We start from the raw sequence: 26268 nt of genomic DNA, 5'->3' as shown, positions 1-26268 counted from the left end.
TCTGCTCTTCCTCACTAGCTGCCAACAACCTGATTTAATGCACTGAAAAAATCTATCTGGAAATATTTAAACATTTCTTAGATGAAGTGTATTTACCCTTAGTTTCAGTAGGTTAATGAGCCACTGGAATTAGTATTTCTACTTTAAGATAAGATAATTAGATAATATGTACTTGAAATAAGACAATATAGTTGTTTTTTCTTATTTTAAATGTAAATTGTCTCGTTCCTTTGGCAAGATGTCTCTTTTACCTCCTCAATCCAAGAACAAATGCACTTATTTGAAGAAAAGAATTACTTATCTAGATTTAGATTTTTTCCAGTGTTAGATATGTAGAAAAAAATATTTGGAGCTTCTAAACATCATCCTGCTATAACTATTATTATTCTCTATTAGAAGTAAAGAAATCTACTCCCTGCCTATGGCTCAGTCTACGCCAGAGCATGTGAACGGAGGGGAGCGCCACCCAGGGCCGTCACTAGGTTTGAGAGACATGGGTGGCTTAGCCCCTAGGTAAGATATTGCGCGCGCGCAGCGCGCGCCGAAATTTTTTCAGTGCACTTTCTAAGGCGCTGTCTATAAATTCATTATTTTAAGAGCAACATACCTGGGAAACACTTCCCTCACTAATGCTACTTCACCAACTAAACTACACCAGTTAAAATGTGCTAAATTACAAAGAGTAAATGGTAGGTGCCATGCATTACTGCATAAATGGAAGAAGGCAAGTGGTTCGCCACTCATCATAATGGAAACCTTCTACAGAAGACAGTTGTCTAACCAACAGACTCCCAACATCTTCATAAACCCTTAACCTGGCCATTCATCTTTCCCCATCTCCCCTGCACCCACAACCTGTCAGGAACCCCTGTCTGCTTTGCAATAACCCTGTTTCTGTGTGTGTGCTTGGTGTGTGTGTGTGACCTGGACTTTGGCATGTCTTTCTCTACACCTGGCACAGAGAGAAACACATATATGTGAGGAACTTAACAATAAATGCAGCATTATCTTTGATAGATTTCTGCTTAATCTAAAGTTTAACCACAAAATACAAGTTGCATAAATGGACAGTAGGCAATAGGCAATAGCATCATTGCAAAGAAGGATATCCTTGAGACTTTTTCACATCAGTCTGACAAAGTTTTAATGCAAATAAAGGAAGTATTTTTAAGTACAATGTATTAATGAAAACACAAAATCAACAGTATATGAAACGTACAACTTAGAACTATAGTCAACCCAAGGAAGCACTACCATATCACACAGTGTCGCCCTATCAGACTGGTGGCACATAGATATGGGAGAATTATCCTGCCATAATGCAAGAGCACATAACTTCAATTAGAGAAAAGAATTTCATCTTCTTGCACTCAAAACTTATAATGCTCACACTCAAAACATGCGCTCTCTCTCAAATATTTTCTCTTCTCTCAAAAATCTTTGTTTCTTCTCTCAGATTTAAACAGATATTTTCTATATTATCACAGATATTTTTTCCTCTCGCTTGCCTCCATCTCCGCTCTGCACGGGTCTCAGTTACGCTCTGCTTGCGGATTTGTTTTGCTCTCTCAGACTGCAGTTGGATCGTTGCCTAGCAACCTTTCCAGCCAATAGAACGACAGCCTCGGAAAAGGTGCGCTTGTTTAACCCTACGGAGTGTGCCTGTGCTACTACGCCACTTATAAAGCGTCAGCTGAAACTGCTATTTACAGTAGTTTTGTGGCTGATTGTTGTTTAGAAATAGAAAACCTGGTTTCATTTCTTAGTTTTGCCCTGGATTTTGTAGCGTTTGTGGACGCTACGTCGCTACTTGATCAAAACAATAACGTCGCTACAGGAAAGTTACTTGATAAATAAAGCAGCGACGCTACGGTCAAGCTACTTGAAAATGTAGTTAAACTAATAGCTTCGCTACATGTAGCGGCGCTACTGCCCATCACTGCTCCTGTGACAAAACTATTATAATGATGCTAGTAGGCTACAACAACATCGTGTTTTCCCACACCACTGACTTTGTTCACCATGGTAACGTAATTCCTACTGAATCAGACAAGCTATTAGGCCTATATTGTCTCTTTCCTCACTCCAGGTAAAGTGAAGAAAATGTAAACCGCTGACATCAAATGGCAAACTCACCGTATGTATCTGCACGCAACCATAACTTTCCTAATCAAGCTCGATGACTGTGTGGAGATTCAAAGGGCGCGCTGTTGCTGCACTGCACAGCTGCTATGGTCCAGTTGATGGCCGTGTACCACGTGACGTGACGCTGGACGCGGAGCCAATGAAGGAAATGAATATCCTAACGATATTAATAATTGTATAAATAATTGTGTTTGTAAATAAACTAACAGGAACTTATCTTCAGATTAACTTGCCTTCTTGGTGGCTCGTTTTCAGTGCTTTACTGCAATTGTTTGGGGTTATATGGAAAAAAAATCAATAAATAAAAAAATAACAATAAAAATCGCAAAATAATTATGGGGTGGCTAATACCAACGAAGGGATGACTTCAGCCACCCTAAAATAGGTCTAGCCACGTCCCTGGCGCCACCCAATTCCCGCTCCCCGCTCAGGAGGATGTTCGCTCTAGGGCTGCAACTAACGATTATTTTAAAAATCAATGAATCGGCCGATTATTTTTTTGATTAATCGATGAATCGGACAAAAAATATTTTTTATATTAACCTCTTTATTTCAAAATAAACATTTTAGACAGAACAAACAAGCACACAAGTACAGGTTGCTCATTAACTGTACTGGTGCAATATGAAAAATAAATGTTTGTGTTAAAACTACGCAAACTTACATGAGAAATGTAGCTGTACATCCACAAAATATAGGGTACTTTGTTTCATAGCGCAAAAAAAGACATTTTTGTTTTTAAAAGCCCCTAAGGGGTTCAAACAATAGGTCCCCCCATTTCAACAAATTCATTTTTTTTAGACTAGAAGAGTTCTGCCTTTTAAGACAGGAAAGTATAGCAGTTAAAGTTGCTACTTGAGGAAATACTGAACCATAGAGATAAAAATAGCCCTGTGGTTCAAATTATAAATTGTATTTGGAATAAAAATGAGAAACAGATATTTACATGGGAATGTGGCATATAATTAATTGACATATTACTGATCTTGCTGGATTTTATTCTGCTTTACTTCCAGAAATTGCAGGATCTTCTTTACTTTATCTTTGCCAGAAGATTTAAACTTTAAAAGCCTTGCCCTCATAATTTGCAAGTTAATTTATTTATAAAGAAAATATAAACGCTGCTTAAGTTAATTCAAATGAAATTAAAAGTAAAATAAGAAGCCAACCTTATCACTGTCTGTAACCTACTAACACGGTAAGGAAAGCATCAGGTGAGCTACCTGAGAAACTAACGTTACGTTTCCCCACTTTAAAACCAAACAAACATGGCCGCTCATCCTGCTGATCAGCTCTCTTCACTGCCATCGAAGGCGCCAACGTGTTTTCTTTTCAGGTGCTGCATCATAACAGCGGTGCTTCCGTGCCATGTTCATTTGTTTTTACAAAAGTTGCATGTTCTTTTTTCGCTTTACAAAGCGCAGGCTATTTTAATTATTGTGATCAATTTGCGCTGTCAATCCCGGCGCATGCGCGCTTCATTTGCAGTCTGGACGCTGAGGATAAACATCCTGCGGCTCTGACTGCAGCGCTGAGAGGGACTCCTGTGGGAGCGGGAGAACGGGGTTGGGATGGGGGAGGCGCCCCACGGCAGCAGCTGCCGCTGGAGGAACGATACATGCTTTCACGTAAGAGTCTCCAAAAGCCGGCAGTGACACCGTAAAAAGTCGCCAGATTTGTCGCTAGTCGCTTTTTTGAAAAATAGTCGCTGGAGGGGTCTGAAAAGTCGCTAAATATAGCGACAAAGTCGCTGAGTTGGCAATACTGCACCTGCGGCGCTGCCCTATTTTCTTCCCCCGTTTCAGTCAAGTGGATGTGATGACGACGGCGGCGGATGACGCATTAATCGCGCGACACAACTAATCAATGATGAAATTCGTTGCCAACTCTTTTAAAAGTCGATTTTTATCGATTTTATCGATTCGTTGTTGCAGCCCTAATATATATATGTATTGTCTTATTTAACTGGCTGTTATATTATTGTTTCCCATCGGTGAACGTAACACCTCACTCCATCCATGTTTCCACCTGTTTCCCATTTAAATATTCATTTATTTTACTAGAATTACATAAATGTTATTTTACAAATTTTATAATCCAAAATTTTTAATTGACGTTGTGAGGTCATCAGAGCAAACTGGAGAGGAGCGAAATCCTCGCTCCGGCCTTTGAATTGAAAACTATGGAAGTAAATCTGTGTCGCTGGGATTTTAATTTGAGTTTATTACTTTAATTTTTCTGTAGTTGAGTTAGCGTTAGCTTGCATGACCGGCTCCGTCATGCAGGTTTTCCTTCAGTATGAGCGCCACAAGCGTCACGTCACGTGACTGAGAAAACGTAACAGGATTGGCTGGGTGTTGGACGCCACAATCCATTACTAATGTCTGTGACCTGAAGTAACCCTTCCCTTTTTACACTGAATTTAGACGCCGAATTTAAGACGGTGAAATAGAGCCAGTTGAATCTCAGGAGGCTGAAAATATTGAGTTTGAATTTTGAAAGGTTGAATTTTTTTATATGCAGATTTTTTTAACACTGAAAAGTAAGTATTGAAAATATAATCACTTTGAAATAGTAATGTGAATTTTTAGCTTGAAGAGAAAATAACAAATTAAATTTCAACTGTGTAGAAATAATGACACTGTTTCAGTGTTAAAATATATTCAGAACACATTTTTGACCTAAAAAAAAGTTCATTAAGTACAAACATACAACATTTAAATTGCGACACAGATTTACTTCCATAGGAAACTGCTCTGCGCTCCACCATATTTCTTCTGCTCTGCTCCACTCACATGCTCTGGTCTACACAGATAATATTGATATCCTAATTTCTACAAAGACAGACATAAAGCTTCACCTCTGTGTGTTCGGTTCGCCATCTGTGCTTCTTTGCTGACTGTTTGCTCTGATTTTAATTTTAGACCAAACGGATCACAGCGATACCTAAGCCTGAAAATGCTCCACGGGAGAACAGAGGTTCGTTTGACCCGCTAACCATCTTACCATAGATTTCTATTTTTGATTATTGTTGTAGACACACCTTCATTACTGAACTCTGCCTGGTGAACTATACTTTCATAAAGCTTCTGATTAGAGATGCAAGTTATGGATTAATTAATTAATCTAAAGTTGACCCTATTAATCAACTACGGTTAATTGATAAGTGGCCTTTTTTTTTATAATCCCCCGTATTAAGATATTTCCATTAACATTACAGGCTAAATATTGTTTTACAATAGACTGAATGTGAAATAATAATCCTTATCCATTTATTATGCCACTTATTTCAAAAACTGGTGGAATAAACAGATTTTCCTTATAAATCATTTAAATTCGTAGGGAAACGGCCGTTCCAACCGTTACATTTCCGAAATCTCCGGAGGGGTGCACGACTTTACACGACTAAATAAAGTGTATGGTCGTTTATCACGAGGGCTGGGTTGTTGTGGAGAGCATTATACTTTTAAGCATCACTATATGGCCTATTTACTGATTTAGAGCCTAATAGAAAAAAAAAAAAAAAAAGATTTCTGAAGTTGAGAGCACAGCTGCAACCAGCGGAGCTCTGAGGCTAACCACAGCCAGGGCTAACGTTAGCCCGTCTGCAGCAGCCCTCTCTCTGCATGCGCATGTGCAAAGGTCCGCTGGCTGTGATGGAGAGTTTTTTGTTTCATTTGGCAAAATGTTCATTTGATTTTCATTTATCTGACTGTGTTAATTATTATTCCCCCACTGAATGAAAAAAGTCAGAATTTATTATTATTTAGAGACTATTAATAACAGGGGGTGAAATGCAGCTCCAGTGAGAGCAAACTTGGCGAGGAAACGAGTCTGTACTCGCGTTCTTGTGAGTTGAGAAACGGCCAGAGTGGAGGATTTTAATGAATTTTTGAAAAGACCCGCCCTCTCCACTTAAAAAAAAAAATGCACATGCACAACCCTGTACCTGCTCCCGAGAGGGAACGCCAATTGTACGCATGGGAGAGCGTGCACAAGCCCATTTCTCCTCGTGCACACCCCTTTTTAAAAGTTGCTCTTTGCATCACTAAACAAGCTTACTTTCCAAAAGAAGATGTCAGAAGCGAAATTGGGGACGAGCACATAGGACGTCCTTACGTAAACAAATCACCAGAATGACTGACAATTAGGAGGACCACATATTTTGATGATCCACCTGGAAAACTAACATCCTCCACTATATCTTTAACCTTACTTACTAGAAATTACAACATTTTTAAGAAAAATGCACACAAATTCTAAATATTCCTATAATCTAAATATTTCTAATTTTATCGCTCCAACATGAGTCATCACTGTTGATCAGTCCTCCGATCCGCTCATATATCCAACTAAAATTAAATGATTCATTTCTAAATGACAGGCTCTGTGCTCTAATGTTAGACGGAAATGAAAAAGCTCTTTAGGCGGCAGAGGCATGAATAAACAGCATCTATTGAGTAAAGTGGTGGACATGCAAACATGATTAGTTGTTGTTTTGAATCTCAACTAGTGTGAAAATTACATGAAATACAGATTACTTTTAAATACAAGGGCAGAAGTTTGATAAGAAGCTTTTTTTATGTTTTATAAATGCCAAACCAACTCATTCACAATCAATGATCACAGTAAGCTCTCTGCTCTACAGCTGCAGCAGTGGGAACCACCCGGGCCCGTCCCAGTCAGCACAGCCAAGCTGCAGAACCACCTCCGCCCTCCATCACTCCCCAGCAGGCTGTAAAAGAGTCTCTGCTGCAGCAGCAAAACGGTAACACACCCGGTGCTCGGTGGGTTGGAGGCTACGCGGTTCCTTGCCGATTCTGAGTGGTGCTCAGCAGAAGCGCCCAGCCTGTCTGTTGTTTTCTGATGCGACTCGGTCAGAATGTCATGATGTCATGCTCCCAGTCCCAGACAGCTGTGCTTCATCAAGTCAAAGCCTCTTTCACTGCCTGTGGCTTCATACTGCAGCGCTTGTTTCTCCTTCTACTCTAGCTGCTTTAATCACTATCAGTGGGGGAAAGAAGAAGCTCATTAAAATGCAGCACTTTAGGCTTTTAAATAATTATATACCTGTTGAAATAAAGAGAGGAAAATATTTTTTCTATTAATTTTGGTTTTCAGGATTATTTGCACTTATATTTGGATTATTTATTTAGCTTTTCTTTGCACACTAATTTTAACTAGCATCTAAGGTTCTGTTCCATGTTGAGACTGAAAAAGGTGAGTTTTTGATATTACTAAAAGTATTTTACCAATATCAAATTTGGTTGTATTGTCTATTTTTCAAACATCCAATATTTTCTAGAGTATCGGTATAAAGTTCTTAATAAATGCTAAACCTTCTGACGTCTAGACGTTCTCCTACAACAATAAAGACTGCATTTAGGCTACCAATTACACTTCCGCTATTTGGATTAGAAATATCCAAGATTAAAAATCTAAGCAAACTGTTTCCACAGATTTCTGATTTTACATCCTACTGTAAAACACTAATTGAAATGTTAGAAGCCTTTGACTTAAACTGTGGAAATTAGAGTTTATCTTTTTTAAATTTACAACATCAGAAGTTTTTGACATTATTTTTGGAAAATATATTAAGTTAAATATATAATTTCCACAAGGAAGGAAGAAAGGAAGTTTTTTGGAGGGGAAGTTTACACCTAATTTTCCCATCTACACTGACCTTTGTCAGAGGGCTCAGAGGATTGGAACCAGAATTCAGACGGCGATAGTTTAAGAGGAGTTTATTGAAAAAACTGCATGCAGCCGCTCATCAGCTGGGGCGGGTCCACTGGATACGCTGCAGGGATGTAGACTCAGATCAGTGACTTCTGAAACAAACGGAACGGCAATGAGCTTGAAAGTCACTAACCTGGTAAGATTCAGTCCGTGTTTAGAAGAAGGAGTGAAGTCCAGAGAAGCAGAACCTTGAAACTGAGCCGGTACCAGAGATCCAGGAGGAAAGAGGAGCAGTGATCAGCAGCAGCCAGAGCACACAGGGGAAACCAGGGATCCAGGAGGGATTATCAGTAGGGAAATACAGGCAGAGCAGAACTGGGGAGGTCAAAACTCAAAAGTCCGGGCTCAGAAACGGGTCAAGATCAGGCAGAACAAACACATACAGAGAAACTCTAGAATTAGACTCGCTGTAAGCTCGAATAATCAGGCACCATGGGCTGAGAACCGATGGGATAAATAGCAGAAGAAACAGGTGGATCTAATCGGAGATAATTAGGAGGAGGAAAGCAGATGAGAGGAGGAGGAGTAAAACCCAGCCTATGGTGCCAAGATCATGGCAACCTTATAATTATTTATAGTAAATTTTAGGGTTTAAAATGTAAAACTTGCTCAAGATACCGAGGAAAATACTCTTACCAATGATACTCTACCATTTTTTTAAACCAAGGTATACAAAATAAATAACTAAATATAAGTGCAATATAATCCTGAAATCTAATATAAATCTGAAATCTAAAAATCTTAGCAAGAACACGCAAAAAATATGTTTTTGGTATTAATTAATTAATGCCAGATTACTTGTTGTGACCATTTTGGAGCACATCATTAAAGAATTTGTTTGTTTTTTTTTGGCTAAACATTTTTCCATAATCTCTAATAAACTGCAGACTCATATTATGGTTATATTTCTGAATTACCTGCGTAATCTTTTACCTTTCAGCACGCAGGAAATCCAACTGTGTGAAGGAGGTGGAGAGGCTGCAGGAGCAGCGAGAGAAAAGGCGTCTCCAGCAGCAAGAGCTTAGAGAGAAGAGGGCCCAGGTGAGGATGAAAAAACACACATTTAACAACTTTTGAATTACTCAGATCTGGAGGAAATAATACATCTATGGCTGGGTGATATGGCCTAAAAAATCTCTGATTTTTTTTATTTCCAATTCAAACTTCAATATTTTTCAGATTTTCCCACCTACTTATCTACACATTGTGCGTATTAACAATAGACAAATTAATAAAGATATAGCAGCATAATAAATTATAATTTTTAAAATAAAGTTTCAACTTCCTACCTTAGAAGAAATGCTGAGGCTGCATTATAAATCCAATCTTAGATTTGTTTATATTCTATTTGTAAGTAAGAGTGTATGGATAAAAAGTAATCCAGCGTTTTTTTTAAAAGAACATAAAGTCAGTTTTTTACCATCAGAAAAGTCCCATCCTTGTAGCGACCGCTAACCGTTTGGCTAATTACCCTAGCTTCAGCAAAGATTTGATGTTTGATACGTTTGTTTTCATCACCTTCTATCCTAGGCTTCTAGCTGAGGTTTGTTGGTTTGTTTGGGCTCTTTATCCCGGAGAGACTGGCACTTTCCATATCCCGCTGGATGCCTCTGTTTAAGATGCTGAATAAGGCGTAAATACATCCCTTCCTGGTTTTGGCTTTGCCTGCACAGAGAAAATCTGTCTTCTTGATACAAATACAGGACACCTTGTTGGAGTCTAATCAGGGTTGACTTAACGTCCTGGGTTGCGAATTATCTGGAGGCTAGATATTATTCATCCATAGTTAATAATCATTTCATTACACATAAAAGATGAAATTTCATTGTTCTGTTTTCTTTTTTGTCTCTCTACAGGAGGTTGACGTTAATCTACCAAACTATGAGATTATGTGCATGATCAGAGACTTCAGGGCCAGCCTGGATTACAGACCTCTAACATCCAATGATGCTGTGAGTCAGAACCTCCCACAGCATTCCCTAGTAGATGAAGACCCTCAGGGTTAATCTGGGGAAGATGATGCAGATCGACAGAAGAATAGAGTGGATGGATTAGATGACTGGAGCAGAGCAGAGTGTCGGTCATATCAATACGAATGATTCATTCTTGGTGTCATTTTCTGTTACAGATTGAGGAGCACAGAATCTGTGTGTGCGTTCGTGCACGTCCACTTAATAAAAAAGGTAAGATGGACTCAAAGCACCAGCAGTGCTCACACTAAAAAAGTGTGTAGTTGATAGTTGAAGTCTTTTTCTGTAGCCGACCACTGTCAATAACACAAGAGAGACGTCATTAGATCCAGGGAGGAGGAAGTAAAGGTCTCATTACACAAAATATGACCAAACTGTTTGAGTGAGGTGTTGAGATTCATAGATTGCTTCAGGATATTAATTATGGCACACAGCCACACCAAAATAAAAGCTATACCTGCTGAAAAAAAAATTAAAGCATATATATATATATATATATATATATATATATATATATATATATATTTGTATATATATATATATATATATATATATATATATATGTGTGCACTTATTTTGATCATATTTGGAGTTTAAAATTCATTTGAATATAATGAAATGCTGTTTTGCATTTCAAAGTTATTTTGAAGAACCAACACCACTGGCTCCTGTCTGCTTTGCTGTGGTGCTGTGTATTTACCCTTAATATGAGGTGGAAAATGCGATGATCTGCCAATGGAATGAGCATTTTTAACTCTTAAAAAAAGATAATCGCATTTTATGCACTTGAAATAAGAGACTGCAGTTGTTTTTTCTTATTTTAAATTTGCATTGTCTTGTTCCAATGGCCAAGTGTGCCTTAGGAAAAACTTTTATTTACATTTTTTGCAGTGTAATACAAGCGGTTTGTTGCTTATTAGCAACAACAGGCATCAAAGGGTTACTGTATGCTTCCTGAATTACAGCGCAGGAAAAAATATAGTGTGCATATAGTTTTTAATCTAGACTATTTTTTAACTTTTCAACAATTTAAAACCAAAAACTACACCTTCTAATTTATAAAGTCTTTTCCCTCTGGTATCCTCACATACATCCACAAAATAACAGCATCCTCACCAGTAAGAGTTAACATTGAGCATATGAAGTATGGATATTTAGTTGTCCGTCTGCTTTGTGTTTTTATATACATGTTTTTTGTGGAACACGCAGAAACTAGCGAGTTGTACATAAAGACGTGTCTGCCTCCTCAGAGTTGTCCGTTAAGGATCTGGATGTGATCACCATTCCCAGTAAGGATGTGGTGATGGTCCATGAGCCCAAGCAGAAAGTGGACCTGACCCGCTACCTGGAGAATCAGACTTTCCGGTTCGATTACGCTTTTGACAGGAACTCCACCAATGAAATGGTTTACAGGTATGATGATTTTAGAGATCTGATCTTTTCTTGCAGTTTAAACACAGAACATCTTTGCCTAGATTGTACAGTTTGCCTGCAAATGGCTTCTAAGATCTAATATAATTTGGTGACTCTGAACGGTTTATTGTTGCTGAAGCTAAGTGAAGTTGACTTTAAAGTCATAGAGAAATCATATTTAAATGTCATATCATTCTGGCTTAAACATGTATATATCATACATTATATATATATATATATATATATAAATGTGTATATAATCAGATCAATCATTTTCCCAAAATTTAAAAAAAAAATCTATAAAAAAAAAAAATCCTATCTTAAAATCTGTGGGGGGGGTTTCCGTTATCTTATGCAGGCCAGTTAGTTATAATCAGCCTGAACACCTAAATTCGGCCAATCATTTATCAACGGTCATCTGTCAATCTAAGTTTTTCGGTCATAGCATCTTGATTCATATGTCGCAGCTAATATACGCAACGGTTGAAATAAGAATAATTTACTTTAGCATTGAGTTCGGTCCCAGGGTTCACGGGGATGGATGTCTGTGTCTTCAGCAGGCGTAGAGCTAACAGAACTGGCAGCGTTGTGAGGCAAGGGCTCAAACATGTACGGCTGGAAGCCTTCTACACCAAACCAAGCTTCTGCTGCCCTGGCGTCCTCTTCCACAACATCTTCATCCCCGCTTTCCTCCTCTAAATAATAAATGTACAATAGAGGTGACTCATCCATAACCTCTGACACAAAACTCTGCCCCTCTTGCATGTTTCCGCTGTGCATAGCGTTCCTTGACAGTGTCGTTTCTAAGTCACCAATTTAGTGCTACATGGTCCCAATGGAATTTCCCATTGGGAACCTACTACCACTAAGTTGCTAACTGGTTAGCAAGATGCCTCTGACAAACCGGCTACAATCATAGGTGCTTACGAAACCTTCCGCCACAACAATCCCACCCGCTTGATAAATGACCAATCAAATTCACTTTATTCACTCGTGTAAAATCGGGCACCACTCAGGAGAATTCAGAAAAGCAACGGTTGGAACAACCGTTTCCCTATGACTTATGAAATAATAACGATTCGGGCCCAATTGGCTTCACAATTCTTTGCCTACTGCTGTCACGGTTGCTAGGCAACCAAAGTTTCAGCTGAGGTGAGGATGAGGATGGCTGCTTAAAGGCCCTGGTCCACATAGGCAACTCCTGACTTCAGAAACACTGTTAGCCTATGTTGTAGGGATGTCCCTGTCCTATATTAATATCTGATTTTATCTGTTGGGATCTAAATTCTCTGATATTTTAAACAGTCTGCTTCTGTTAAAAGCTTCCGTAAATCATTGGTTAATTTTACATTGACCATTTTTTTTTTCAATTATATTACTTTATCAATCCTTTCCTGACATTCAACAGAATGAAATAAATAAAAGCTGAAAGAAAAAAGGTGGTTTGAGACGGGCGTGAAGGAAGCCATCAATGTTAAGAAAGAAAAACCAACCTTACACAGAGGGGGTGGACTCAGGTTTCAGCTTTCAAAAACCTACAATGCAGCAATGGAGTTAATTCGTTCGCAATATCATCACAGCCCCAGCCCCTGTACAGGAAGGCAGAGGACCTCACCTATTCAGTCAGGCCAATAATTCCCTCTAATGACCCCCTTTTCAGACACTTAAATGGGTACGGAGCATTGCAGAAAAGAACCCAATGACCCCCATTCCAAAGGGGTGGACCTTCAATTTGCATGTTTTCAAAACAAAAACAAGGTTTTGATGGGCTACTGCATAAAACCTCGAACTCAACACTTTTCCTGACATTTTGAATTGAAACGCCTTCAAACTTGGAAACAAAGTCCAGGGGGATTGTTTTTAATTTTCTTTTTTCTGGAATGATTATGAATGGATGACTGAGAATCTTCACTTACAAATAAAAGCTGGTGGGATTACTGCTGATATCGGTAATCGTATTGGAAACGAAAAAGTGGTGTTGGAACACCCCTGGTATGTGTCATGATTTTCTTGAGAGATCTGACCCACATGCAGTAAACCACTCAGAGGGTAAAAGTAAAAGTTTGATCAGGTGTATTGATGAAACCAGCGGGGTTAGATTCAGGAAACACAGTGAACTGGAGGACCGGAACTGGAGGGAAGGGAAGTATCAGTGGTTAGTTCAGGATCCGTGGGAACTTTGGAGAAAACTTTCCTCCCAGAATCCAGTCGGTGTGGGTTTTCCCAGAGGTTGAGACTCGGTGGAGGGCGGACAGGTATAGACTTGGGTAGACCCAGAGGAGCTATTGAGGGGACTGTCACTTAGGGTTGTAAATAATAATCGTTTTGTATCGATGCATCTATCCAACAGCCGACAATCCGATTCATCGACATGTTCGCAAGATAATCGATTCATGTTTTTTTTTTTCCTCCGGTCTATTTTTATCCATTTGCTCCTGGGCATAATTCTCCCTCCCGTGCTGCGGTGCCGCTAAACCTATTTTGCCCTCCTAACTCGCTTCCTGGTTATACTCTTACAGCAGTGTGTTGCAGTAAGCTTGACACAGATATTTTTAAACTATGCTCAGTATTGAAGCGTGGTCTGAGCTACACACTATGGGTCTAGATACGGCCGAGGCGGCGAAGAAGTGGGGGCGAGTTTAGTCCGATGACGGAGGGACATGAGGGCCAAAATGAGCGGAGATCCAGCTGGAAAAAGGGTCCCAGCGTTCTCGGGCACCTCGCTCTTCTAGCGGGTCAAACTTCATGAGTTGTTTTTTCCGCAATTTCGGTCATAAAAACAAAACCAGCCAGCCTCCTGTCTGCTGCACTGTTTGCGGTCAGCTACAATTTGGGAGAGGAGCAGCAGAGCGTCTCTCAAGGGGGCGGTGACGTCGACACTCTGGAGCCTTCTTCTTCTTCTTTTTTTTAATGGCGGTTGGCAAACAACTTATAGGTGCATTACCGCCACCTTCCAGAATGAAATATGGACCAGACAAACTATTATATTCTCCCTAAAATACCCGTTCTTTTTAGAAAATTAAAAATACTCCCAAAAACTACATCCCCAGATGATCTTGAAACAATTCCCTTATATCTAGTTTATTTTTATTCCTGTCTAACTCTCTACGCAACATCTCTCTTTCCTGAGTATATTTATTACATTCTAAAAAAATATGTTGGACAGTTTCTTTGGAGCCGAGGTATTGCATTGAACTCATTACACTGATATTGTGCAGTATTTTTGCAGTATTTTTTGATGCAACTTTTCTACTTCTGTTATTTGCTGTTGTTTCTAAAGAAAATGCATAATGATATTACAGCTTTCGTTGATTTATTTCAAACTTGAAACTTTGTTTAGCCTGTAAGGTGTAAAAAAAAATAATAATAAAAACAAATTGAACCGATTAATCAAACCGAATCGAATCAAATCGTGGTGTATTCTTGAGTATCGAAAATAATCGAATCGTTGGGTCAGGAAATCGATACTGAATCGAATCGCCATGATGGGTGTGATTTACACCCTGCTGTCACTTGGGAATCCAGGAGGACTTGAACGGAACTTGTGGAGGTTTATCCCCTGCTCAGTGTGAGACTCAAACAATCCTTCCAGGGGGAGAAGGACAAACATCCAGCTTGCAGGAAGGCTTCCTGCCGAAGGTAAAACACAAAACCTAGGTTAGGCTCAGCGAAAAAAACTCAGCTTGGCTAGAGTACCCAAAACTGGCAAACACTCGGGTGCCGAGGTAGTGACAGTCCATGGCTCAAATAGTCCTCAGTGATGAGTCAACCAGCCGCAGGTGTGTGAGAGGACCAACGAGGACAGGGCACCACCTGGTGGTGGAGGGAGAGAAAGACACAAAAAAACACAACCCACACCAACTGGATTCCTAACAGTATGGTGCCTTCACCAACCTGAAAAAAGGAAATTAGAATATCTGAGTCTACTGTGTCCGGTGAAATAAAAAAAAATTAGGAAATGGAAAATTTTACCATTCCAGTCACCAAACAGGTTTTTTGCCTATTTTCCAGGTTTACAGCTCAGCCACTGGTTGAGACAATTTTTGAGAGAGGGATGGCGACCTGCTTCGCCTACGGACAAACCGGAAGTGGGAAAACACACGTGAGCGATTTTAGTTGTTGCTTCTTTTCCTTTCCTCTTCAGTGACTTTATGTTTTCTTTCATATTGCATTGTGTGTGATTTCAGACAATGGGAGGGGACTTTTCAGGAAAGAACCAGGACTGCTCTAAGGGAATCTACGCACTGTCAGGTCAGTGTCTCCTATATGTTTTTACTGGTTTATACATTCATCTGAGCTGACCTTTCGTTTTATCTCCCTGCAGCCAGAGATGTTTTTCTCATGTTGAAAAAACCTGTTTATAAGAAGTTGGATCTGCAAGTTTTTGCCACATTTTTTGAGATTTACAGCGGAAAGGTTGGTATCTTAAAGAAAAAACAGCATATACTGTAACGTCTGGATAGCAGTTAGTGTATCTCTACATGCATTCAAAGGTGTTTGACCTGCTAAACCGCAAAGCCAAATTACGAGTCCTGGAGGACGGGAAGCAGCAGGTGCAGGTGGTAGGGCTGCAGGAGAGGGAGGTGAAATGCACCGAGGATGTCCTCAAACTCATCGAAATGGGAAACAGCTGCAGGTGAACGCCAAAGGAAATTTCAGAATGTGTGAAACAAAGGAAAAAACAAAAAACTGACGGAGAGGTGTTGACTTTTTCAGGACTTCCGGTCAGACCTCGGCTAACGCTCACTCCTCTCGGAGCCACGCTGTGTTCCAGATCATCCTGCGGCGACGGGGTAAGATGCATGGAAAGTTCTCCCTCATAGACCTGGCAGGGAACGAGAGAGGGGCGGACACGTCCAGCGCCGACCGACAGACCCGACTGGAGGGAGCCGAGATCAACAAGAGCCTGCTTGCATTGAAGGTAGGTGAGCCTAGACATCCTGCACCTCAGTGCTGGTGATTAACCTACTGTTTTACAGTAAGACTGTTCTTCACCTGCTGCTAATCAAGTTTTTCATGGAATAATTTAGTGGAAACCTACAGAAGTGTCAGGCTCTGCAAGTTAGGTTTTAAAATAGGTGCGTTATGCCTATTTTTCACTATTAGGGTTTTGCTATATTTGGTCGGTTTGTTTAGTTTTTGCCAGGTGGTTTCAACTGTATTGCTCTTGCGGGTTTCTGAAGACGCTTTAGCACTGACACCTTGGTCGCCTGCTGTTGGGGGAATGTGCTCCCTTCTTTGAGAAGGATGAGCATCTGTCTGATTTCCGTTGTTTCTATTATATATTATATTCTACATAATATGTGATAAGGCATAGAACAGTAAGTTTATCCAGTCAGACTGGACTGGATGAACAGACTTGACTTTTCAGGATTAGCTCCTCATTGATGAGCGTCTCATGACAGTTCATATCAGCTCAATTTTTTATTCTGCAGCAATTCCTCATACGTCTCAATACATGCAGTGAGAGTGGAGAGAACAAACTCCTTTTTAACAGGATGACACCTGCCAACAGAACCAGGTTTAGTGTAGGAAACAGATGCAAACAGGTCGAACTCTATTATCCATAATACAAGGTATTGATGGCTGCAGTCCAGCTGATATTTTCCTCCAGGATGGTCTCACAGCCAAACAGAACCAGGCGTAACTAATATGACAAGACAAAGGAGATAGAAAGTGATGATAGTGGTTTATCTAACAGATATTACATAATAGGATAAAGTAATAGAGATAGAATGGAGCAGAATGATGAAAAGTGGCCCCTGTGTCCTCCAGCAGTCTAATTCCATATCAGCATAACTATAGAGATAGTTCAGGAAAACCTGAGCCATTTTATTTGTAAGCTTTATCCAAGATGAAGGTTTTAAACCTTGTCTTAAACATAGACTGCAGCACTTTGTATCAGCTAAAAACTTTCAGCTATATTTAGTAGATTTCCTGAGATTTGTTCCAGATGATTTGTTCTTTAGTTTTTTTTTCAACAATTTACAAATTTGTCTTTATAGAACCTGAATACTTATGAATGAATCATTGTGTTCTTTTCCTGTAGGAATGCATCCGAGCCCTCGGCAGAAACAAACCCCATACTCCGTTCAGAGCCAGCAAGTTGACCCAAGTCCTGAGAGACTCCTTCATTGGAGAAAATTCAAGAACATGCATGGTGAGATGTGAATAGCACAGCACTAGGTTAGCATTAGCGCAAGATGAATACAACAACAGCATGATTTTGTTTTGACAGATAGCAACTATTTCCCCTGGGATGGCCTCCTGTGAAAACACGTTAAATACTCTAAGATATGCCAACAGGTAAGATGAGCTTCTTTTGAACAGAAAACTTAATTTTTATGGAAAATATTTCACCAGATAAAAACTGATGAGCTTATATTTATGGAATAAATTGTTCATTATTATTGAAAGCAAATGCTACATTTTTTAAGGGAAATTTGAATTTAAAAATCTCACAGTTGTTAATGGAAATATAAAAACACTGTATTGTAAAAACACTTCTGTAAAATGGAAATAAAATAAAAAAAAGTCTAGATTTAGAGTAACTGGGTTTTTTTTCTCAAGTTTTATTTTTTCAAATTATTTTATATTTTTATACTTTATCTTTTTCATAATTATTTTTTCAGATTTTATTTTTCAATTTTTATTTTCAAATGTCTTTTTCACATTGAACTGTACAAATTCCACTCTTTGTATAATTGCATTCTGCCGGGTAACATTCTCTTCTCTTCTAGGGGCGGTCAATGTGCACATTAAGAGCAAACATTTGGAGTGAAGAGAATATAATAAGATAACTCAATATGAAAAAGGGAAATTTCTAAATAATGAATCTTTTAAAAACCATTAGAAAAACCAAATATAAAAAAAGAATCTGAAAAAACAAAAGTTACTTTCAAAATCTTTTTTATTAAGAAGTTTATATTTTATTTTCTGGATTACATTTTGTTTTTTTTCCATTTAAAAAACAAGTTCATCGCTTGCAAAAATGATGGAACAAAATTCACTCAATTTGTCCAAAACCCTCAGTGAAGTGTGAATATTGCTGCTTTTTGTGTTTAAATAATTGTTAAAGGTGAAAGCACAATATGGACGTCTAACTTACCTCTTCTTCTCCTCTGTGTCTGCAGAGTAAAGGAGTTTGGAATAAGCCCTTCAGATATTCCCTTTTCCCAGACCGGTGGCGGAGGAATGCGCTCCGAGCTCTCACCTACTTACGAGTACGATTCTTACACCTCGTTTCCCCATAGAAACTATCCAGACGACTGTCTTTTACTATCACCCCCAATGTGAAACAATGTAGAAATTTTGACTGTTTAAAACCATAACTACAATCTGAGATTAAACTAATTTGGCCTCCTCCTTTCTTATTAAAATTCATCTAGGAATGCGTCACCCAGCAGACCCGCCCTGACCAATATGTAACACTAGCCCTCGCACAGATTTGACAATTTGATCACATTCTCTTCACTTCTCGGGGCGGGCTTCTCTCCGGAGGCTGGAGTGAAGATGCAATTCTTTCATTGGCAATTTCTCATTGAATACTAGGGAGGCTAAACTACGACAGAGTATTAGGGCCAGGCTGGAGATAGGATTTCTTTTTATTTTGAGAATAAAGTCCTAACATTACGAGAATAAAGTCGTAACTGTCAGGTCTAAGCACCTAAAACATCGTACATACATTCAGGGAAAAGAAGGCACAGAGACAATTAATTTAGCTTACTCGCGAGGAGAGTAGGAAGAGACTGCGGAGTTTACAAATCTCCAACCCACTCTGCAGTCCCAGCGTTCTCCCCGCTATTTATTGGAATCAGTGGTCCCAGCTGAGACTACACGGGGGGGGCAGATAAGGAACTCAGACTTGCAGTCTCAGTAAACATGTCCTCTAAATCTATCGTTTCAGTCAAAGTTTAAGCTGTTGAAGCTGTTCACCAAAGTTCAGCAGGTTGGGGGGGCAGAGCTTATTTTTTCTTTCTACATTATGGTTACTATTCATTATTATTTTTATTATTATTATTATATACAATAATATAATATGTTATATATACTAGATATATATAATCAATATAAATATAATAAATATGGATGACGGAGGAGACTCATCCACGACCTCTGACACTAAACTCTCCTCCTCTTGCATGTTTCCTCTGTCCATAGCGTTCCTTGACAGTGTCGTTTCTAAGTCACCAATTTAGTGCTACTTGGTCCCAATGGAATTTCCCATTGGGAACCTACTAGCACTAAGTTGCTAACTGGTTAGCAACATGCTTCCAAGAAACCGGCCACGATCAAACTGCTTGCAAACCTTCCACCACAACAATCCAGCCCGATAAACGACCAATCACATTCACTTTGTTCAGTCGTGTAAAGTCGTGCACAACTCAGGGGAGTTTGGAAATGCAACGGTTGGAACAGCCGCTTCCCTTCGACTTTAATAAGTGCTGATGTTTTTCCAGGATGAAGAATCTCACAGTGGACCCTGCATCAGAACTGGATTGTCATGAGGAAGGACACATCACCCAGCTGGAAGTACTGGAGGCTCAGTGGGGCGTGGGGAGCTCTCCGCAGAGAGACGACCTGAAGCTGCTCTGCGAACAGAACGTAATTAAGCCCTACTGCTGGTCTGACAGCTAAAGTTTAAACTCAATACTGTTACTAACTGAACATTTTTATTTTGCTTTGATAGTGACCCAAATTTTTTCTGGTTACTGCTTATTAGGAGGTCTGCAACTAACGATTATTTTGCAAATCGATGAATCTGTTGATTGTTTTCTTGATTAATCGATTAATAATCAGATAACCAAAGATTCCTTAAAGAATCATTTTTCTGAAGCTAAAGCAGGAGAAAAGGAAACTTTTCCACATAAGGAGTTCTGGATTGAGCATGTTAATAGGTGACAAAGAGCTTTATCTTTAATACTTATTGCATTTAAGATTGCATAAATTTCTTTTACTATTTTGTTATAATCACTGCTCTAAGTCAGCTAGAGGCATGTTTTACAGTCTCTATACTCCAGTTATTGATTACTAAATTAGTTGACAATTAATTTAATCATGGATTAATCACGATAAACAATTTCAAGCCTAGTTATGAGAAAAATAATATACAATTTACAAGACAACAAAATTATCTTCAGTTTTTGTAATTAGGGGAAAACCAGGAAAGTAGGGCGTGTCTCTGAAGGATAGAAACTGACAGATAGAGAAAATAAAATAAATAAATAAAGCCTCCAGCATTATTGTCGGATTTTCAGCTGTTTTATTGTTTAGCGTTATTAATAACCTAAACAGACTCTTCCATCTGAATTCTCTCCTGTATTTGGAGCTGGTGGTTTTTGTAACACATTGAGTACATCTGACAATTCAATATGTAGCTTTGATTCCCCTCTTTTGTTAAATGCACATCGGGTTGTTACCATTGCATGTGTCCAGTTTAGATACTGATTTTGATTGTAGCTTTTTATGCTAACTAATGAGCATCTCTATGAAATTATTATTCTGCAACTAACAATTATTTTGTAAATCGATTAATCTCTCTGTTTTTTTATTTTATTTTTTATTAATTGAATAATAATCGGGAGATTGTTTCAAAACTAAACCAGGAGAAATTGTAACTTTTCCACTTGAGGAGTTCAGAATGGAGAGTATTGAGATGAAAAAGAGTTTTATCCTAATTTTATCTTTTGCTTGAACCACTGCATGTGTTCAGTTCAAATACTGCTTTTGATTGTAGCTTTTTATGCTAATAAATTAGCATTTTTATGAAATTATTATTCTCCTTTGGAAAATCTCTGAATTAATTAATCAAGTCAGTGGTGGTTTTTGATAAGGACTATATTGCACCCTTCCTGTCAGGGATTGAAATCAGCCGTCTGTCCATCCGTTATCTAAACCTGTCCATCCTTACTGGATCTGACAGAGCAGGTTTTGGACCAGAGCCAGTCCATCTTTGGCCAACCCATGCACAAAGATTTAGCCTTTTCTTACAAGGCAACAGTAATAGAGCCTGAATAAACTGATTACTTGCCTTTATCCAACTATGACACAGCCAATCAGCTTTAACCCATGCCTTCATGAAAGCCAATCAGTATCCAAAGTTCATTTTAAAAGACCTCCAATCCGCAACTTGTCTGCTCCTGTGCGCAAGCGGCGGATGTGCTGTGACTTCATTCAGATGACCCCGTTTCAACCCACCTCCAGCTCCTCCTCCACCATCGTAGGTAAAGCTTCATCAGAGCGTCATTCCTCCCGGACTCTTACTGCGTTCCCTGTCCCATCTCAACCGGTCAAGCAGAAGACCTCCATGTTGAGCCTGATTCTGCCAGAGGTTTCTTCCCAGAGGAGAGTTTTTCCTCTCCACTGTCGCTTCATGCTTGCTCATCATGAACAGGTTCTCCAACCTGTGTTATCCAAACTGGAATTCCATCTTTCAGGTCCCTTAGTGAAGCTCTAGTATCAGCTCACGCAGTCCACTGGATCTCCCCATAAAGTTCAGCAAACCGTCTCACTAACCAGCAGTCTACAGACTGACCAACTTCATCTATCTCCACTCCACCACCAGTTTCAGGCCTGGAGGGGAAACAGACCTATTCTTTACTCCTATGTTTCCTGCCGAGGTCTGAGCGCCAAAGACTAAAGTAAAAGTATCAATAAATTTCTTCTAATTGTCTTTTTTCTCTGTGAGTTTTTCAGATTGAACTGACCACTCTGCAAAAGTCCTAGCTTCAACAAGAACTCTTCTTTTTTTATTGTCTCAAACTTGTTGAAACTTATCAAATGGGGATCAGTTTATCGGACTCTGAGAGTCAATGTTTTTTTTAAAAACTGTTATTAATTATGAATTTTTTTCTTTTATTTCTGAAAACTCACAAAAAATCCTTTTCAGAACTTTTCTTTTTGTATCCAGGTCAACTTGAATTAGGGAAATGATAACAAAAAGTGATTTACCGACTCATCATCAGGCAGTGCAACAGTTCTGTTTTGTTTTTTAGGAGGAAGAGGTTTCTCCACAGCTCTTCACCTTCCATGAAGTTGTGTCTCAGTTGGTGGAGATGGAGGAGCAGGTGCTGGAGGACCACAGGGCCGTGTTCCAGGTAAACAACTGATATCACTCTCCAAATTATTTGTCAATGTGATTATAAGGGTATGAATCCTACAATGTCCTTGTAGTTACTAAGTCTTAGCCTTAGATGTCAGTAGAGCATCAAAGAAAACCAGTTAAGAGCCGCTTCCTTGTTCCCAGGAGTCGATCCGCTGGCTGGAAGATGAGAAGGTGCTTCTGGAAATGACGGAGGAGGTGGACTACGACGTGGAATCATATGCAACTCAGCTGGAGCAGATCCTGGATCAGAAGATAGACATTCTGACTGAGCTGAGGGGTAAACCGCGTTGTTATTGTTTCTGCAAACTTTCCATCCTAAAACACATTGTGAGTAAGAAAGAGGCCATATTTCAAGTAAAACCAGCGTTTAAGAATTTGTTTGTACTTCCAAATATGGCAAAAAATTTAATCCAAGTCATTTTTTTCTTAAAATAAGTGCATTTTTTCTTGAATTTGGGTGGTAAATGAGACACTTTGCCAATAGAACAAGACAATTTACATTTAAAATAAGAAAAGCTATTACATTGTCTTATTTCAAGTGCATATTATCTAATTATCTTATTTAAAGAGCAAAACCACTCATTCTGTTGGAAAATCATTTTATTTACCTGCTCAAATTAAGGGGAAACACACTGAAATGTTTACTTATTTCTAGATCATTTTTGCAGTGCATGATGAGTAAGTTAAGCATTTTATAAAATCAATAAAAAAATTGAAAAAGCAAGAAAAAAAACCTTTGCATTCAATAAAAAATTAGCTCTTGTTGCTGCAGGGGAAACATATAAAGGATCAACACTGAATAAACAAGCAGGCAGGAAAAACATTATTTAATTGGTCTTTCTCTAGCTTAGATCTTTCTTTAAATGGCTTCATTCTAACAATCATTTTCATGTGTGTAAAAACATTTATGACTTTGTTCTTTCTTCTTTCAGATAAAGTCAAATCTTTCCGCTGTGCTCTCCAAGAAGAGGAACAAGCTAGCAAACAAATAACCCCCAAGAGGCCTCGAGCGCTATAAACGTACACACGGTCCTCGCTGCTCCTCAGACAGGTGCAGTCCTGCTGTGATGACATCACTGTACATGAAGGAAGCGATAAACTCAGACAAGATTTCCACCATCCGCTGCTCCCGCATTTATTTTTCCTTCATTCATCCGTCCTGTTGAACATAGGAGCTGACAGGCTCCTTTGTTTTAGGTGTTTCAGAGAGGTTTGTATGGAAGTCCCATTTGGAATTAATTCATGTTCTTTCCATCGTCATCTGGCATCTAATAAACGGCAGAGCCTGCAGTGTTTTATGCGGTAGTTATACGTCACCTTGGCTTTTCTTTACAACAAAACACATTTGAAGCTAATTAGCATCACTTCTGGCCCTAAACTGTAATTAAGGAATGATCTGAGACCCTAGGAAAGGTGATTGATGGAAATTGACATTACAGAAAGATTAATATCTACTTATACTTGAAAATATTTGTTGTACAAAACAAACTAGTATTTAGAACCATCCTTTTTAGATCTCTTTAATTTATTAGGAATAGGGCATCATCTATATTGTGACTTTTACTGAAGACTTGGGTGCACCAAAGCTGGCTAAAAACAGCAACAGTTTTCAGAAAATAATCCTAGTCCTGATTGTATTTTATTTAAGAAGAAAAAAAAAAAAAAAAACCCAAAAAATTGCACCAAAAAGAGCATATTTAAGACATCATATGTATAAAGACCTTTTTTAAAGTACCGTATTTTCTGGACTACAATGCGCACCTGAATATTATATTGCAAGCTAAATTTAGGGGGAAATCCTGTTTTGTCCATACATCAGCTGCACCTGCAAGGCAAATTAGTGCCACACAACAGCAAACAAACCGAAACAAATCCTTTTACGATATCCATAGAAAAGCCACATCGGGCTATAAGCTGCAGAGTTTAAAGCTTGTGAAAAAAGTAGCAGCTTATAGTCCGAAAATTACGGTATTTACATTTCCTCTTCTTACATTAGTTTAATTAGAATATGGCACATTTATACTACAGAAGCAAGCAAAAACCTATTCCGTCACATATCGAGATATTTTGTTAAACCATATTGGTATTGATTAAACATACGGCTGGATGGATCTTTATTGTAAAAATGCAAATATCTATGTCATTGTATTCCTTTTATAAACCTCTTTAATCTGAAGCCACTATTTGGCAGCACATCGCCCAGGAGCTTATTATTCAGCAGAGTAATAGCAAGATACTGCAAGGTTTTCCAGAGCTAAATTATTATAAAACTCTAAATATTATCAGGATATAGCATATAGGGATACATATCATATCACCAGAATCGTCCCAATTCCTACCCCTGATGTATATATTGATATAGATATTAGTGTTGCACTGATACCAGTATCGGGCGGGGCCACGATCAGCACTAAAATGGTGGTATCGGTATCGGTGAGTACCAACAAATAGGGCAGCGATACCATATTGAGGGCCAAAAGTTTATTCAACTATTGTCACCCATTCCAGGTAGGCAATAAAAAGTTCTACTGGATTCACTTTGTTTTAGTCTTTTTCCTGCTTCACAAAGGAAGGCAGCAGCTGGACAAAGCCATGATGGCAATTATTTTACATCCAAGCAGTATGGAGTTCTTCATATATACACACACACACATCAGTTTCAAACAGATGTTATCAGTATGGTATCAGTATCAGCCAATACTGCACAGCTGGGTATTGGTATTTGGGCCAAAAAATGGCATCGGTGCAACACTAATATATATACACGCACATTGTGGCTTGTTAAAGTCTACATAAACCCTTGATTTTTGTGACGTTTTCACATTTTATCCACAAACATGAACCCGTTTTTTAAAGGAATCGGATGTAAAAGACCAACACAAAGTTGTATACAGTTGAAATTAAATAATACATGATGTAAAACATTTTTTACCAATTAGAAAACTGCAAAGTGCGGTGTGCAAAAGTACCACCACCCCACTTCGTCTTAGTGCAACCAATTTCTTTCTGAAGTTGCCTGACGGTTTAAAACTGAGCATATCCATGTGTTAGAACGGCCCAATAACAGTCCGGACATAAACCCAATCCAAGATCTGAAAACTGCTGTTCTCCAGTCCTCTCCATCTAAAATGACAAATAAGAATGGGCAAACATTTTAGTGACTAGATGTGCAGAGCTAAAGGAGATATATGTTGGGTTTAAATCCAGAGAAATGTGAGTTTAAGAGGACGAAATGATCAAACACAGACAGGGATTTTGTAACGTCAGCCTCTGCAGTAGGGGAGAAGAACTGCTGGCTCACAACCAGCACCTTTTCTCTCAGATCCCTTCACAGCAAAGCCTTTTAGTAACAGTTTACAACATAATAGGGCGGGTCAGAAAACCCAGTAATGATTATCTGGCAGGATGCAGGTCATAAGACAGTGTGAAATGACCATCTGGCTGGATGGAAGTCACACAACCGTGTGACTCTGCCTCATGACCTACTGGATGCAGGTCATAAAAGTTTATGACCCTCCTGATTGAATCACAGGACAGAAATGTAGCATAATTTTTCTTAAATGTTTCATATGCCCACATAATAATTTTATAATTATCTTTCAATAACGCTAACAATATAGCCTCGTGAGACCATCCTGATCTTGCGAGCTTTCAAGATTTCCCTCGCTAATCAGTCTGGAGACTCTCCGTTGAAGAAAATTTGGAGCTGTTCAACAAACGAACGTCCAATCAGCGTTGGCTTTGAGGCGGGTTGAGGTGTGACGCAACGAGAAGTGCGACAGTTAAGTCTAAAGAACATGGCGGCTTCAGCCGATGAAACTAGCTTTAGCGTGGCTATCGAGCAAGGTTTATCGGAATTACAGAGTATTTCTTCACTGAAAGAAGAGCAAAACACTG

At 38.9% G+C, this 26268-nt stretch overlaps 1 protein-coding gene across 1 annotated transcript in view; it reads left to right on the top strand.

The window, feature by feature from the left end:
* LOC119784791 (kinesin-like protein KIF2A) overlaps positions 1-24839 on the top strand; it is a 28191-nt gene extending 3352 nt beyond the window's left edge. Inside the window, exons 4-21 of the mRNA XM_038287030.1 lie at positions 5070-5124; positions 6794-6913; positions 8825-8925; positions 9741-9836; positions 10013-10067; positions 11105-11267; positions 15279-15369; positions 15455-15518; positions 15592-15683; positions 15761-15903; positions 15984-16188; positions 17317-17427; positions 17506-17573; positions 18401-18490; positions 19727-19871; positions 22262-22363; positions 22513-22648; positions 23304-24839. Of these exons, the coding sequence (XP_038142958.1) occupies positions 5070-5124; positions 6794-6913; positions 8825-8925; positions 9741-9836; positions 10013-10067; positions 11105-11267; positions 15279-15369; positions 15455-15518; positions 15592-15683; positions 15761-15903; positions 15984-16188; positions 17317-17427; positions 17506-17573; positions 18401-18490; positions 19727-19871; positions 22262-22363; positions 22513-22648; positions 23304-23389 (1923 nt within the window). The 3' untranslated portion in view covers positions 23390-24839. The remainder of the gene's footprint in view (positions 1-5069; positions 5125-6793; positions 6914-8824; positions 8926-9740; positions 9837-10012; positions 10068-11104; positions 11268-15278; positions 15370-15454; positions 15519-15591; positions 15684-15760; positions 15904-15983; positions 16189-17316; positions 17428-17505; positions 17574-18400; positions 18491-19726; positions 19872-22261; positions 22364-22512; positions 22649-23303) is intronic.
* Positions 24840-26268: the final 1429 nt, after the last annotated feature.

The sequence above is a fragment of the Cyprinodon tularosa genome, unplaced genomic scaffold (assembly GCF_016077235.1).
Source record: "Cyprinodon tularosa strain WSP-4 unplaced genomic scaffold, ASM1607723v1 ctg233, whole genome shotgun sequence".
Taxonomy (NCBI): domain Eukaryota; kingdom Metazoa; phylum Chordata; class Actinopteri; order Cyprinodontiformes; family Cyprinodontidae; genus Cyprinodon; species Cyprinodon tularosa.
This window is presented reverse-complemented; position numbering and strand designations above follow the sequence as displayed.